Genomic DNA, 14,257 nt, shown 5'->3' on the forward strand with positions numbered 1-14,257 from the left:
TTCTCTTGAAAATATAACTGATGTGCTGGAAAATGTTCCATTGGTCCCTCAGTTCGGTTTTCTGTGCACAGAATGTTTCTTTGCGTGCTCAGCAGAGGCCCAATAATAACTCCACACGAGACAGCCTGACTGTTTCCCCAGGACAAGAAACTGCTGCAATAAAAACGCTTCTGCTATTTTTTAAAAACTGTTAAATTGAATAACGTTTTTGTTTTCGCAACAAAATGAAGAATTTGTTTGGTTTTTGTCTTTCCTTGTAAAAACATACAGCATGTCACAGTGAGTGTTTAATGACGCGGCTCCCTCAGTCATCACACATCATGGCGGTAGATCAGTCTCAGTATTATTGGTAAACAGATAAACAATCCGTGTGTAAAGGTGTAATCTGTAAATGTAAAACCCCTTCCACAAATACTGAATTATTTTGTAAATTCATGAAAGTGTTTCTTTTATTCATGTGTTTAATTTGCAGATCATTTAATGTTTAATAGTCTCAATAATTCAGAGACTAATCTACCACACACACACACACACACACACACACACACACACACGATGAAGCACAACAACAGGCAGGGACAGTTTTTGGTATTAATGTGGTCGACCAGACACTTTTAATTTCAAATTTCTTTTCAAACAATGATCGTAGAACCTGATCGCGGTCAGATGATTTGAGTAGGTACACCAAAAAAAAAAAAAAAAAGAGGCCTGGAGCTCCGCATAAAACCCAGACCTGCCCTCTTTCCAATCCTGCTGCTCAGAGACAAATAAAATTAGACTTTAAAAAATAAAAACAGACAGCATCGCTCGGTCAGAGGCCGCTCGGTGAGCACGTGCTTGGTGGAGAGAGAGAGAGAGAGAGAGAGAGAACAGACGACAGTAATCTCAAGATTGCTTGTAAAATTACTTTAAAATGTAGATAATATTTGTATATAGGTAGATAATGTTTGGTTGATTTTTAATGGGGGGGGGGGGTAGCAATAAGAACTTAAACGTCAATACAATCAGAAGGTCTTAGCTCACTAGCTAGGTCAACAGAACAGTTATACATGCACTAGAAAGAAAAACAGGTTTAAAATCAGATCAAATTTCTCTAAACCAGAAGGAGCCTCGAACACTAGATTGAAGTTGGATTTAAATTTTAAATAAAATGGCTAATTGGTATTATTGCACATGAGCAAAAGACAGTAATACTTTAGAGCTCTGTTCGTCCTCCTCCTCCTCCTCCTCCTCCTCCTCCTCACTGACCCTCGTTCAGGACATTCAGAAACCTGGTGACATACGACAAGATGTTTGAGAGTGATGAACCTCGAAGTGGGCGAGAGACAGACACTTACATTGTGCTATAATGTACAGTAAATGGCTGCATAAGTGCTTTCTCTTTAAGCTTGAAGAAGAAAAGTTTGTTTATTTATAAAAGATTTATTGTTGAGGCATCGTTAAAAGTTAGCCTGTGCTATCCGTCCGGGGGGGGGGGGGGCTGACCGTGTAAAAATCCCCCCAAACAACAACAACAACGACCACGACGAAGGGACTCCCAACAGCTTCCGACGAGCAGGAGAGGAAATCTCTAAAAAAATAACGAAGACGATGTTACCCCTCTGAAGAATCGCTGCTACATTAAAACCGCACGTAACCGTGTGCAACCGTGGAAAAAGAGGCGTCGACGAGGACCCCTCTGCACCCCCCGTCCGTTGGGTTTCTTAAATCATCTTTTTTCTCTTTAATTATCAACATGTTCCTCCACCTCTTGGTTGGTGTTGATTGGCAGTGTCCAGGTCCAATACCACGGCCGAGTGATTCAGGAAAAACACCGTGGGGGTGCAGTGAGGTGGGGGTTTTCTTTTCAGGGCGGGGCGGGCGGAGGGGAGGGGACAGTCTCTGGTGGATTTTCAGCAGTCTCACACCGGCCCGTTGACCGACACTTCCTGTTGGGGGGGCGTTTCCTCCCTGTGAGGACGACAGAGGAAACAGTCACACAAACACTCTTAACTTAATTTGGGTTTGAAACTCTTAAAAAAAGAGAGAAATTAATCACACACCGTCGCTTCAAGAAATGATATATATTAGCCCTCACACGGGGTCACGCTTTCTCATTTAAATATAGAGAGTAATGTTTTTCTACAGCAACACCACTTGATGCACTTCTAGTGCCCAGCTAGTGGTCTGCAGACTCATTTCTCAGTGAATATTGATTTGGTATCGAAAAACAGTTCCTAAAAAGAACCAATAAGATGTCATGAGGTGGTTTTAGTCTGGCTAATGTAGCTTAACATAACATATAAACGGTATTATCACAGCAAAGCTTCTTATTCCTGATAAAAGCATCAAAACCAATGACGCTTTTATCAGGAATTAAAGCGTCAGGCTGGCACTCACTTCCTGTCAGTGTGCGAGGTGACGGCTGGATCTGCAGCAGGAGGATCTGACAGAGAGAGCTTCTCCAGAGACAGCGGGCTCTCCTCACTGCAGGACACACACATTAACACACACATTAAAACACGTTAGCACGCATTTAGCACAGGCAGCTGGTTCAAGAGCCTTTGAACTTCTTCTACATGTTTGTTCCTTCTTTGTCCTGCAGCCGACCTTTGCCCCCTCTGCAAAGGCAAAACAACAGTTTCTATTTGGGGCTCAACAAACAAAGCATTTAGCTTCATGTGTGCGTGTGTGTGTGCGTGCGTGCGTGCGTGCGTGCGTGTGTGTGTGTGTGTGGACAAACTGAGTGACTCTGGAGGTGACCGGCGTTACTCAGAGAAAATGATTTACCACGTTCAGCAGCTCTTACACAATCCTGGAGAACTGTGAATCATGAGGGGAACCAAGTGGTGCTGCTAATGCTTCTCACAGCCTTTACTCCAAAAGATTACGTAGCACTGTGTGTGTGTGTGTGTGTGTGTGTGTGTGTGTGTGTGTGTGAGGGCAGCTGACTTTTACGTAAACACTGCAGTGAGGTGATAAGATGACTTACAGTGCAGTATGTAGGTGTGCTAATTGTTAGCTTAATTGCTAAAAGAAAGCAGGATTGCGCCACACTACTGGTTATACAATTTGGTTTGCATTGGTAAAACTACATTTCTGAATGTGCAAATCTCAGTTGAAGCTCATTTCAGTCGAGTTGCAAAGCGATCCCCAGGACGTACATGACTCAGAACGGCAAAACCGGACGATTCCAGTCATTTCAAAGTCTGTAATTACCCCAATGTGGTGATTATGTTTCAAATTTAGATGCTTATACACACAGAGCAGAGGAGACGGGTCAGCAGAGGAGGATTTTACCCCTTATAACACAGCTTCAGTGAATACTCGATTCTGATTGGTCAATTTCAGAGGTTATTAATACTCGTTAACACACAGCTAGTAAGCATAACATCCCCGTTGCTAAGCGAGATCGAGGGACAGGAGGAAAGAGCGTAGGACGAATGCTAATAGATGCTAACCTTTTTGGGTCAGCGGTCTTGTTGACGGCGGGTGTTTCCGAGGCGACGGCTGCAGCGGGAGGAGCTCCAGCCTTTTTGTCGTCCTCCTCGCTGTCGGACCCCCCGGAGGAGCTGCTGTCTGAGGCCACGATGGGGGCCTTCTTCGCCTCTCCCACCGGCCACTCAGCAGCAGAGGCACTAACATCTGCTGACACACAGGAAGTGAGATGGGTTGTTGTTGTTGTTTTCGGAAACAGCGCACAGTGGGTTGTTGAGAGCAGGTAAACACTCACCACTCTTCTCCTGGTTTGGTTTGGCTTGTTTTTCTGCAGCAGTGCTACTGTCCGAGGCCACCGGGGAGCCGCACCTGGGCTCAGTCTCTGTACTGCAAACAGCGGGAACACACAGAGGGGTGTAAACACGGTGACAAACAAACAAAACCTGTTGTCCCTGAACATTTGGAAAGCACTACCCCGGGAATAGGGACCTTTTTTCACCCCCTAGGTCCTAACTTTTGATCCCTGGCAAGTTGTAGTGAAACCTGTGTCCTCAATTCAACCTGGAACTTATAGAATGTAGCATTTAAAGGTCTTGAAAAAAACTGGGTTTGTTTCTCACCCGGAGAAAGGCTGGAACTCAGTGAAGTTGGCCCAGCCACTTCCCTTCGTTTCCGCTCCGCTCCTCGACGAGCTGTCCCACCCGGCCTCCGTTTGGGAAGCTGCCGTCCCTCCAGACTCCCTGAAATGCGCCGTCCAGCCTGGACCTGGGAAGGGGGAAAAACAGGTAAACAAAGAGGCTTTCAAACGACAACAAGAGCAGGTTCTGGAAAGTGCATTTGTCTGGGTATGCAACCAGCTGCACAATTTCACTTCATTGGTCCGAAAAAGTATGATTTAGTTTCTGCAAAACCAGAACAGGGATTATGTTGTTCCCCTGTTTCTCAAAGAGAGAGCTATCACAGCTAGCTGCTGAGGAGCTGAGCTGAAAGCCACTGCTCTGCTCTACCTGACTCTGATGTGTTCTGCACGGGCTCCTCCTCCTCATCAGATCCAGATCCGTGGTCCCGATCCCTGCCGCCGTTCTCCATGCTGCTCCTGGAGCTTTCCTCTGAGGTTTGGGAGACCCCGAACCTGGGGAGAGGAGAGAGAGAGAGAGAGACAGAACGGTCAGAAGTTAGAAGTGGAGGGAGAGGGGATGAAAGACTAAGGTAAACAAAGACTGGAAAACAGATCCCACCTTGTTCTGGATTTAGCTTGTGTTGCATAGTTCGTCTCCTTCTCCTCCCAGATGTCCTCCTCTTCCTCGACGTCGTCAAACTGGTGTATCGACTCTTTACAGCAGGCTTCAAAAGCAGCTGCGTTGGCCTGCGCACACACATTTTTAAAAATCAGTCAACAAAGCCTACCGGAGCCGTGATGAAACATGCATCTGTTATTTACTCATGTTGAGGGGAGAGCAGATCCAACACTTACACTGTTATCATCAGCATCTAGATTGAAGTTTATTTCAGCAATTCGGTCAAACGTGGCACTGAGGGACGAGAACCAGAAAGAAATGTGGAGATATAAGCCAACAACATGTCTAGAGACAAAACAACCTGAAAGACTTTAGTACGCACTTGATATTTTCATCGTGCTCGCTGAACTCCTCATCGTTGAAGCCGAACTGATCCACAAAGTTGGCGGTCATCTGCTGGATCTGATAGTCAGAGAAGGCCTGAGGGGGGGGGGGGTCAGACAGTGATATCAGTATGGAAAGAGGAGATGGATGTTTATAAACACAGGTAAGAGGAGTGTGAGGTGTCAGTGTGTGTGTGTCTACCTGCTGGAGAGACAGGTCGTTGGGGAAGGGGCTCTCCATGTCGTCGTCTTCGCTGGACGAGTGCATGTTGTGTGTGCTCACCTGCGGGACACAGTGTGGAGGTTTGGAGACATTTTTACACCGTACAGACGCACAGCGGCCTTTCGCAACACGTTCTATATTCGGGTTGAAATGTATGAACGCAAAGGGAAGAAATTGTGGTGCAAAATGTGTCAAAAATGACCACAAAGAAAGACGTACAACGTGGAAAACCAGGAGCAGATCTTTAGTCATGCTTACTACATATAGTACCGCTTAAATGCAAAAGGCCCTCAGTTTCTAAACATCCCTACGTGAGTTTCTTAAAAACGCAGGACATCTATGGGTCCCTGCCAGGCTATAAATCTACACCCTAAGACCCTAATTTCCCTGATAATGCTACGTGTTTAGCATTAAATCTGTGTGTAAATCAGCAGGGGGAGAGCTAACAGCTAACGCTAACAGAGGTTCCATTACTTTATCACAGGTTTAAATTGTGTTTAGGAAAAGTCTGTATTGAGTGAGGGTGAACGACTAGCTTAATTCATAAAGCAGATATATTTGTGTAGAGGAAATCCTTTAAAGAGCAACATCAAATGGTTATCAGAGAAGGAATTATGACCTTTCTACTTCAAAAACATGTATAGCAAGCGATTAAAGAGGAGTGCATCTTCCTACACTATTGTTGGAATAACACTCTTGACTTCTGTGCATATATTCTTGTATTTATTAGAGGCTGGTAACGGCTGCTCACTCCTGTCCTGATTAACTGGCTGCTCTGAACACAGGGGGAATAAACTGGGGGAGAAGAGGAAATAAGAGGACGTTACAAATATTAAAAAGGCGCTTATTGTGCAGAAGGCGCTGGAATCTCACCAGCTCCACCGTGTTCCTCCTGTTCGTCTCTCTCAGGGTCTGGTCCACAAAGCTCTCCCAGCGACCTCTGCAGTCTTCTGGCAGCTCTGCAGACACACACGGATATTCAGATTCTCCGTCTTTGCAGAAGAAACGGGAACACAGGACGACTGCGACGTGTGATTACCTTTGATGAGGTCGGAGATCTGGGCCTGTACGGGTCCTTTCTCCAGGTTTTGGACCACCATGTTGGCAATTCTGGTCAGGTGACCCATGTTGCCTCTCCTTGTGCCGCCCTCACCCCTGAGTTACACATAAACAGGCTTACACTCGAACGTATGAACCTACTTGGCAATAAACCTGTTTTTAATTTGGATTCTGCAGGGAAATGCAGGATGTGTTTGAGGGAAACGATATTTCAATCATATTTTTACATTAAAAAAAGTCCTTACTGTATTTTATCGTTCTCTTCCCAGGCGTTAAGTATTCTCTGTACCAATTGACACTTTTGGAAGAGCTGAGGGGATAAAAAAAAGACAGATAAGGAGATTGGAAAGCAGCAAAACCATGCAAACAGAACAGCAGAGATGTGCAGGCCGGCTCTGCGTCGCATCCAGCTGCTTCAGCGACCTACATGTGCTACGAGGGCGTTGTGGAGAGAGGTCTGTGGGTCGCTGGTCCTGCCTGTCTCCGCCTCCTCCTCCTCCTGCTGCTCTTGCCCCACGGGGTTCGGTGCTTCGGGCTTCCCGTCGTGGTTCTGCAGAGCCGGGCTGGGTCGCTCCTCTGAGGACGACGGGTGGTTCAAGATGGCCGCCACACACAGCTCCACTTGGAAGTGCAAAAAGTTATTCCAGGAGTATTTGAAGAACAGATCCTGTAGAGAGACGGGAGGCAAAGTCAGTGACATGCTGCAAGACAGACGTGTAAGAAGGGACCATTACAGCAAAATAAATAGCTTTATATTAATTAAGAAGCATCAAATATTAAAGATGGATTACAATTTACAAATGACACCCCCAGAACCAGAAACAGGATTTAAACAATAATAATAATACAAAATAATCACTATTTAGATAATCTGTGCAGTAATCCACTGAATAAACTGTGACTTTAGTGTGTGTGTGTGTGCCTGCTGCTCCACACACACACAGCTTATTGGTCCTGTATGAGCGGGCTGCACTTTGGTCAGGTGGTGCGATAAGGTAATCAGAGCTGCCTCATGACCAACCTTGTGCAAATCTGATTATTTTTGATATGCAATGCAACACACACACACACACACACACACTTCTCAAACACCAGGTTCACCTACCAGTAGTAGGTCCATGGTGGTAAGGTTGCAGAGCTCCTGGCAGATACTGAGGGCGCTGGTCTGCAGCAGGGCGGCCACCAGCCGGGCCACGTGAAGACGGGCGTTCCCAAGAGGCTGCTCCAGGAGGCCAACCGTCGTCAATATTGCACTTTTCTGAGGTGGGGAGAATAAGGATGCTGTTTGACACCAACCCAGAGCTCTAATAACTGAACCACAGAGGGGAGAACGAGGCTGTATGAAAGTTATTTAACCACCAGCTGTGTGCTGTACCTTGGGGGGATCCAGAAGAAGCTGCTGGAAGTCCTTTAAATGGGGCTCAATGGCATTTAAAATACTGCTGTTGACAGTGTAAGACCTTTCATAACCCTGAGAATACAGATCCATCAGCCCTTCCAACCTGCAGGACAAGAAACATCAAATCAAATTTTATTAAATAGCACTTTTCACACACTATTTACAGTCTCCACTAGAGACCCTAGACTCAAATCTATAAATCAGTCAGTATTATTTCAAATGTCAGCAGAGAGGAGCACTTTTGACTTTCCTTATTAACTTTTAAGTCAATACAATTTCAATTAACTTTTCAGATCCTTAAAGACCAGGAACCAAAGCAACATTTATAGTTGGAAACCTTGACAGGAGACCCTTTGACTCACCCAGACCTCCTGGTCTCCAGTAAGGTAAGTAGCACTTGAGTTCCGTTCACAATGGAGGCCTCACTCCTCTCCCCCTCAAACATGTTCTTGAGGAGCCCGGCTACGCTGTCCTGCCTGGGGAGATAAGAGTAAATAATCAAGCTGCTGCTGACACGTAATAAAGGTGCGGCAGACTCAGGTCACAGGTGAGATGCTGAACACAGAGGAAGAGCACAAAATGAAACTGTACAAAAACAGCAGCTGTTGTCAAACAGGCTCTGCCAGCAAATCCTTCCACACACACTCAGTGACCTTACAAAATAACTTTTGAAATCAGGATAGAGGACAGCATAGTTGGCATACAATCCCGGCTTGTGTGGACATGTAGGAGCACACATCTTAAAGAGTCAAACACTTTCCAAGGAGAACAAAAAGACACATAAAAAAGAAAGCCTTTCAATTACGTGACGCCATTAATCGACAGCAGACAGGAAAGAGTTTCTGCAGCTTAGTCATCAAACAAAGCCACGGTGTTGCATGGGAGGAGAGCTATTGAAATTATAATGATGGGTTCGGTGTGGAACATCGGCTCCATAGCGCCCTCTGATCGTTATCACAGTAAAAGCCTTTCACTTTAAGGAAGAAGGATTACATTTTGTAAGCAAATCAGACTCATCCCCTCCTAAAGATTCAACCCGATTGACCTTAAATTTGTTCAGCATAATCTTGAGAGCTACCTGATGAAAGGTTAGTAAAACTTCAAGAGTTTTAAAGGAACTACGTTGTAAGAAAAAGCCATTCAACAAGAGGTGGTTTTGTGGTCTAATTCTTACATTCTGGATAAAGCCAGAGGAGGTCAACGTGTCAATTTTGAATCCTAGTCAAAAATGCTTTATTTGTACAACACTTTTTATACACCAGCTGCAGCTCAGAGTGCTTTAACAACACGACACACCTTCAGAAATGATCTTCAGGTCAAAAGTTCAAACCCTTTTTGCAAACATGTATGAACTTTTGAGTGCCAGACATCCTCCCACCTACCGGACAGCTACACAGTGTGGTCTACACTCCATGTACAACAGATAACATGCAGTGCGTGTGCCAAAAGGCTGGGTAAACTTACGACTCCAGCACAGCCAACAGTGGGTCTGCCTCCATATTCTCCTGCATCTGATTGGCCTGGTCTCGACTAAGGCGGATGATGTCACAAAGCGTTTGGGATGCATTTGATTGTCTCTGAAACAGGAATCATTGAGTTAGAGACGCCTAATGAACAGATCAATACTGTAAATTGTGGAAATGCAATGCAACTCACTTCCTCATCTTTGCCGGTGTGGATGAGCTCTGTGAGTCTTTGTACCAGCTTCTCCTCATTCAGCCACTTGGGGGGGGGGGAACATATTTATAACGGTAAGATACCTTAAAGGAAATTGTTTACCTATGAATTGTACATGAAGACATATTTAGAAGGCATACATGGAGGACTTCCTGTCTCAAGGGGGCGGGCTCCACACAACTGATGAGGCGGAGCAGCAGGTCCATCATGGCAGAGGCGTCAATGTGTTTCAGCACCAGACCAATGAAGCCCTCCTTTTTCTTTAGAAAGGTAATCACCTGCAACATGAAGTTAAAAAGCATGACCCTTACTCTCTTTGTTCACCTAAATACAACACTTTATTTGTACTGTATGCCAGTGCCTTGCTTATTTACATGCTCTAATTGAAGAAACCATTGCTCGTTTCCAGCGTACCTGTTCGGTTTTCCTGGCGATGAGGTTGCCGATGGTTTTGCTGAAGAAGCTGGCCAGGAGAGGGTTGAGGGGCGGGTCCTGCTCCAGGAAGTGATAGAGCACCTCGAGGAGCGACTCGTCAGCACCCAGCTTATCGTTTATAATGGACACGTCTGACGTCAGGAGCTCACATGCGATGTTGGGAAACCTTGAAAAGAAATGGAGAATGAATGAGATGGAGGCTACCTACACACGCACACACGCACACACCCATTAATCTTCTTAGATCCTCCTTATATGTATACATGTACACATATTTAGACACATAAGGCTAACAAAGGCTGGGTTACATCAAAGAGTCAGAGTCTCTGTGTCCTCTCTTTGCATGATTGACCTTTTAAACTCTCTGTGGATCTGAAATTAGCTTTCTTGACATGCTTTATGCTGTATTTTCACCTTTCCACATCTTCCGAATACTCACTTAAAGCGGCTCCTCTCCTCCAGGTCGGCGGGGGGCTCTGTGGTGATGAGGCTGACCAGCTCCTGCATGCAGTGATCCTGGGAGAGGAAGAGGAGCAGCCGGCGGTTCTGGGCTTTGCACTCCTGCAGGACGTCGTCCTCCTCCATGAGCTCCCTCAGCGTCACGTCCTCCCGGTCCAGCAGCTGGTCGATGTGGGAGGTGGTGTGCAGGTCAAACTTCCAAAACATGGTGGCCGCTGGGACGGGGGACACAGCCCTGTGAATCGGGATGAAAGAGTGAGGAGGGAGGGGCGGTGAAGGGTAACAAAGGAAAGGGAAGTGTGGATTGGTAGAAGGGGAAGGAAGTTAGCATAGAGCTAAGGTAGAGGATTCAACCAAAAATAACTAGAACAACAAACACCACTGTCACTTGAGGTAATTATATCACAGAGGTTCTTTACAGGGACTAACCTGTAAACCTCATTTTCTGATAGTATTTATAATGATCACACGATGAACAACTGTCTATCATTCAGTCAAAGCACGATATTTTTTTAAGGTGCTCCAGGTAAATGGAGGCTTAGACTGTCGTGTTAGAAAAGAATGAGTAAAAGGCTCGGACGTACCAGTGGATGAAATATGGATATCTTTAATCAGACCTCCCCCACGGGCAGGCAGGCATTTGTGTTTGTGCAGACGACAGAGAGTGTGGCGAGGCCTGGCATTTATCAGCATGGGTCTCCTCTTAAAACGCAGGCCTCTTTAGGAGATGAGACTCTGAGTGGCTCACCATAACCTGCACAGCACAGAAAACAGCAGAGACTATTATTCAACTGTGCAAAAGGATATCAGAAAAGGACACTGTGTTGACATACCATTCAGAGCTGCACAAATATTGCGTGAGGATGTTAATTTAAAGAGTTATAAAGTCCTTTTGAACTGATAGAACAGTTAAGTGTCAACATACTGTATACAAGTTAACTCATTCTTGTTGGTATAGCAGTTTTTTGTGGGTCTATCATTATAAAACTATGTAAAAAGCATCTCAAATGATGGAGAACAAACACGTTGAGCTGGTTTTTTCTCGTTTGGTTAGCAGCAGTAACACAAATCTACTTTATCAGCCGGCTTCGTCAACGCTAACGTCTGTCATAGCAACATGCTATCAACTGTTGATCGTGGAAGTAAAACCCAAGAGGGAAATTGAAGTGCTTCCTCTTTCTCTGTTTTCCTGAGGACCCTTCCCTGCACATGCAGCAGCAGCAGCAGCAGCGTCCATCTGGCATACATTTACAGAGTACACAAGTGCAATAATAACCCGCTGAGCGCTCCCTGTGGACACTGAGCAGGAGAGCAAATGCTTGACTTTACATCTAAAATAGAACACTCCAGAGGCAACGTCAACAAAAACAGTCTACTGCACGTTTGCAGGTCGATGAAAAGAGGAACAACGGCACACATGTGAAGGACACGCGTGTTGTTTGGATGTTGCGGACTAACAATAGAACATTAAAAAACAAGCAAGAGGGAATTCCACACAGACACCTGGTGACAAACACGACGAATCCTACACTTCAGAGGACCAACAACTGCTTCAGCCTCTCAGCCTGTTGCTGCTTTCTGGCACTGAAGTTGTAAATGTATATGAACTAAATCCAACGGCTTTGTTTGAGCTTTTTAATACTTTATCTTTGTTAACAGCAGGCATTACCTTTCAGTTTGTTAGCTCTCAGTAACTAAACCTTCAGCTTTATAACTTGGACAAATGGCATTATGATAGCTAATGATTTAGAGAACTTTTACTCTGCTTACCTGGCTGCTATCAGACTACTTTATGCAAGCAACAGATATTTAAAGACAAAATAAAGACTGTCTCTGGTACGTATTGTGTGGTTTTTCTCATTTGTCATTTGCATTTGTAGCTTTAACATATTATGCATGCCTCTTAATTAATATTCAGCTATTTTTGGCTCTTTACTCTAGCTGTGACAAAGTCAGTTTCAGTTCTGTGGGACTAACAGTGGTACTCTGATATATTAAAAGATACATGTCCATTAACCGGTCATAAATATGGTGTACCTGCATCACTCCTTTATAATACTTTGGTACAAATGGGGTTCGCCAGTTATTTTGAATGTCCAACAGTGACAAACACAGCAGTCTGTTACTGATTTGATGTTAATGGAGCGGCCATTCTCTTGGCATGAAGTGAACGTCAACTGACTCTCAGTGGGAGCTCAGATTTCTGTTTACTTCAACTCCAGTGGAGGCACCACCAGCAGCAGATAATAGATAGAAGATAAAAGGCAACGCCGGTTTACTTTACACTAATTGAAAAGTTTGTCATGGCTAAATACTTTTGTCACAGTGGTTTAAATGACAACTCCATTTCCTCTTCTTAAAATGAACCTAAGCTAGGTGTAACTAGGTTTTAGAAACTCAGCAAAGCTTTGTATGGCTGCACTTACAAACACAACTTAACTAACCTCAGGCTTGTTAGTTAGTGAGTTAACTAACTTGAATAGACAATAACACATTTGTTGGAGACGTGCAGTATTAGAAGACAATCAAGAGTCATTTCATGTTCATCTCATATTTTGCACATTTCTATAAACACTATCTCTAATAAGCTGCACAGCCCTGCCACTATCAAATATAGCATACTACCATTTGTCAAATATGAATTGTACTAAGTCTGTATATTTATATTGGGTATAAATGCACGTGTTTCCATTATTTTTTAACACTAAATCCTTATAATTTTTTACCTTTTCTTACTACTTCTATCGTTATGCTGTGTTTGTGTTTGCATCATCACAGCCCAAAGCAAATTCCTTTTATTTGTAAAAGTTCCTGGCAATAAATCCGACTCTTATTGTGAAAATAACACACTTCATGTCACCCAACTGTAGCTGCTAATTAATGAACTATTTAAAGTTAACATCTTAATGGATTCCTTGGTGAAACTTAACAAACAAATGAGCTAAAGTTGTTTGTTTGTTTATATTTGGTGTAAATACTTGTTTTTATTCTTTAATCATGTTAAACAGTTTTACAAATATTTTATTTGTATAATCGTAGTATTTTTTACCTTCTCTTACTACTTATTTCCTTATGTTTGCACAGAAATACACCAAAGCACATTCCTTACATAATAATAAACTCCGATACTGATTCTGAAAATAATACAGCCAACTGTAGCTGCTAATTAATAAACTATTTTAAGTTAACTAATCTAACTTGTTAATAAAGTCGTTGTTAAATGCAACCGATTAGTTTCATAATCAACGTGTAACCTTTCATTTTAAGACACTTAACTATCAATGTATCAGCCGTTGACTTTAGTTCCTCCTTTCCTCTGATTAGCACCTAAGCTAATTAGCCACTAATAGTTAACGTGTAGCTCAACTTAAATATCTCTCAAACTTAGGTACAACTTTACCCGATACAGCAGCAGAGTTAACGATAAGCAGGGACACGAACTCATGACAAACTTACCTTTGATTGAAAGTCCTCTGCTATTCCAACCGTCGGTTTCAGACTGTGAGCGAAATGTGATTTGTTATGAAAAAAGGCGACAGCTACAGTTAGCTTAGCTCAACTTAGCTACCGTTAGTCAGTTAGTGTCTTTGAAGTCTATCAAATTAACACTTCTCCGATCTTAATGCGTCCTTGACCCTAATGACTATACCTCAGTCGGATAAAGAGTGTGTAATTCGTCCAAAGTAATTGAAACGCGGTGCTAAGTTTAGCATGCAAAGCAGGAAAAACTCAGTCATATTTTTCGAATCAAAATGGCGACATGGTTACGGGAGCGCGCCGCAGACCTACACAGGGCACGCGCACTGACTTCAGACAGTAGAGCTTCTACTGAAGGAATGATGCGACATTATTTTGTTATAAAGTCAATTAAAATAATGGTAAAATATTTATATTGTACAGTTTTACAATGCATTAATAGTGGCCTTTACACGTGCCATGATAACAAAAAGTGAGGTTCATTCTTTAT

At 43.8% G+C, this 14,257-nt stretch overlaps 1 protein-coding gene across 2 annotated transcripts; it reads right to left on the reverse strand.

Moving 5' to 3' along the window:
* Window positions 1–419: 419 nt before the first annotated feature.
* ppp6r2a (protein phosphatase 6, regulatory subunit 2a) lies at window positions 420–14,063 on the reverse strand. 2 transcript variants are annotated; one of them, XM_063905992.1, is made up of 24 exons: window positions 13,747–14,063; window positions 10,875–11,044; window positions 10,271–10,525; window positions 9,811–9,997; window positions 9,537–9,674; window positions 9,376–9,441; window positions 9,184–9,296; window positions 8,082–8,195; window positions 7,696–7,822; window positions 7,426–7,578; window positions 6,748–6,987; window positions 6,566–6,630; window positions 6,301–6,416; window positions 6,135–6,220; window positions 5,241–5,321; window positions 5,038–5,135; window positions 4,892–4,949; window positions 4,656–4,783; window positions 4,425–4,549; window positions 4,038–4,182; window positions 3,713–3,804; window positions 3,441–3,624; window positions 2,380–2,466; window positions 420–1,950 (listed from the first exon to the last, which is right to left on the reverse strand). In XM_063905992.1, the coding sequence occupies exons 3-24, from the start codon at window positions 10,495–10,497 to the stop codon at window positions 1,902–1,904; spliced, it is 2,679 nt and encodes an 892-aa protein (XP_063762062.1). In that variant the 5' UTR covers window positions 10,498–10,525; window positions 10,875–11,044; window positions 13,747–14,063; the 3' UTR covers window positions 420–1,901. The 2 variants fall into 2 exon arrangements, with proteins under 2 accessions (XP_063762062.1, XP_063762061.1); XM_063905991.1 differs by having other exon boundaries at window positions 3,441–3,627.
* Window positions 14,064–14,257: the final 194 nt, after the last annotated feature.

The sequence above is a fragment of the Eleginops maclovinus genome, chromosome 17, assembly GCF_036324505.1.
Source record: "Eleginops maclovinus isolate JMC-PN-2008 ecotype Puerto Natales chromosome 17, JC_Emac_rtc_rv5, whole genome shotgun sequence".
NCBI lineage: Eukaryota > Metazoa > Chordata > Actinopteri > Perciformes > Eleginopidae > Eleginops > Eleginops maclovinus.

What these genes read in the sequence shown, in the direction of transcription:
- ppp6r2a (XM_063905991.1), bottom strand. Translation starts at nt 10,497, where the DNA reads ATGTTTTGGAAGTTTGACCTGCACACCACCTCCCACATCGACCAGCTG. An exon ending in CTGGAGACCAGGAGGTCTGG is followed by an intron (nt 7,823 to 8,081) that starts GTGAGTCAAAGG and finishes CTTGTCCTGCAG; the next exon opens with GTTGGAAGGGCTGATGGATC. An exon ending in ACAACGCCCTCGTAGCACAT is followed by an intron (nt 6,631 to 6,747) that starts GTAGGTCGCTGA and finishes TTATCCCCTCAG; the next exon opens with CTCTTCCAAAAGTGTCAATT.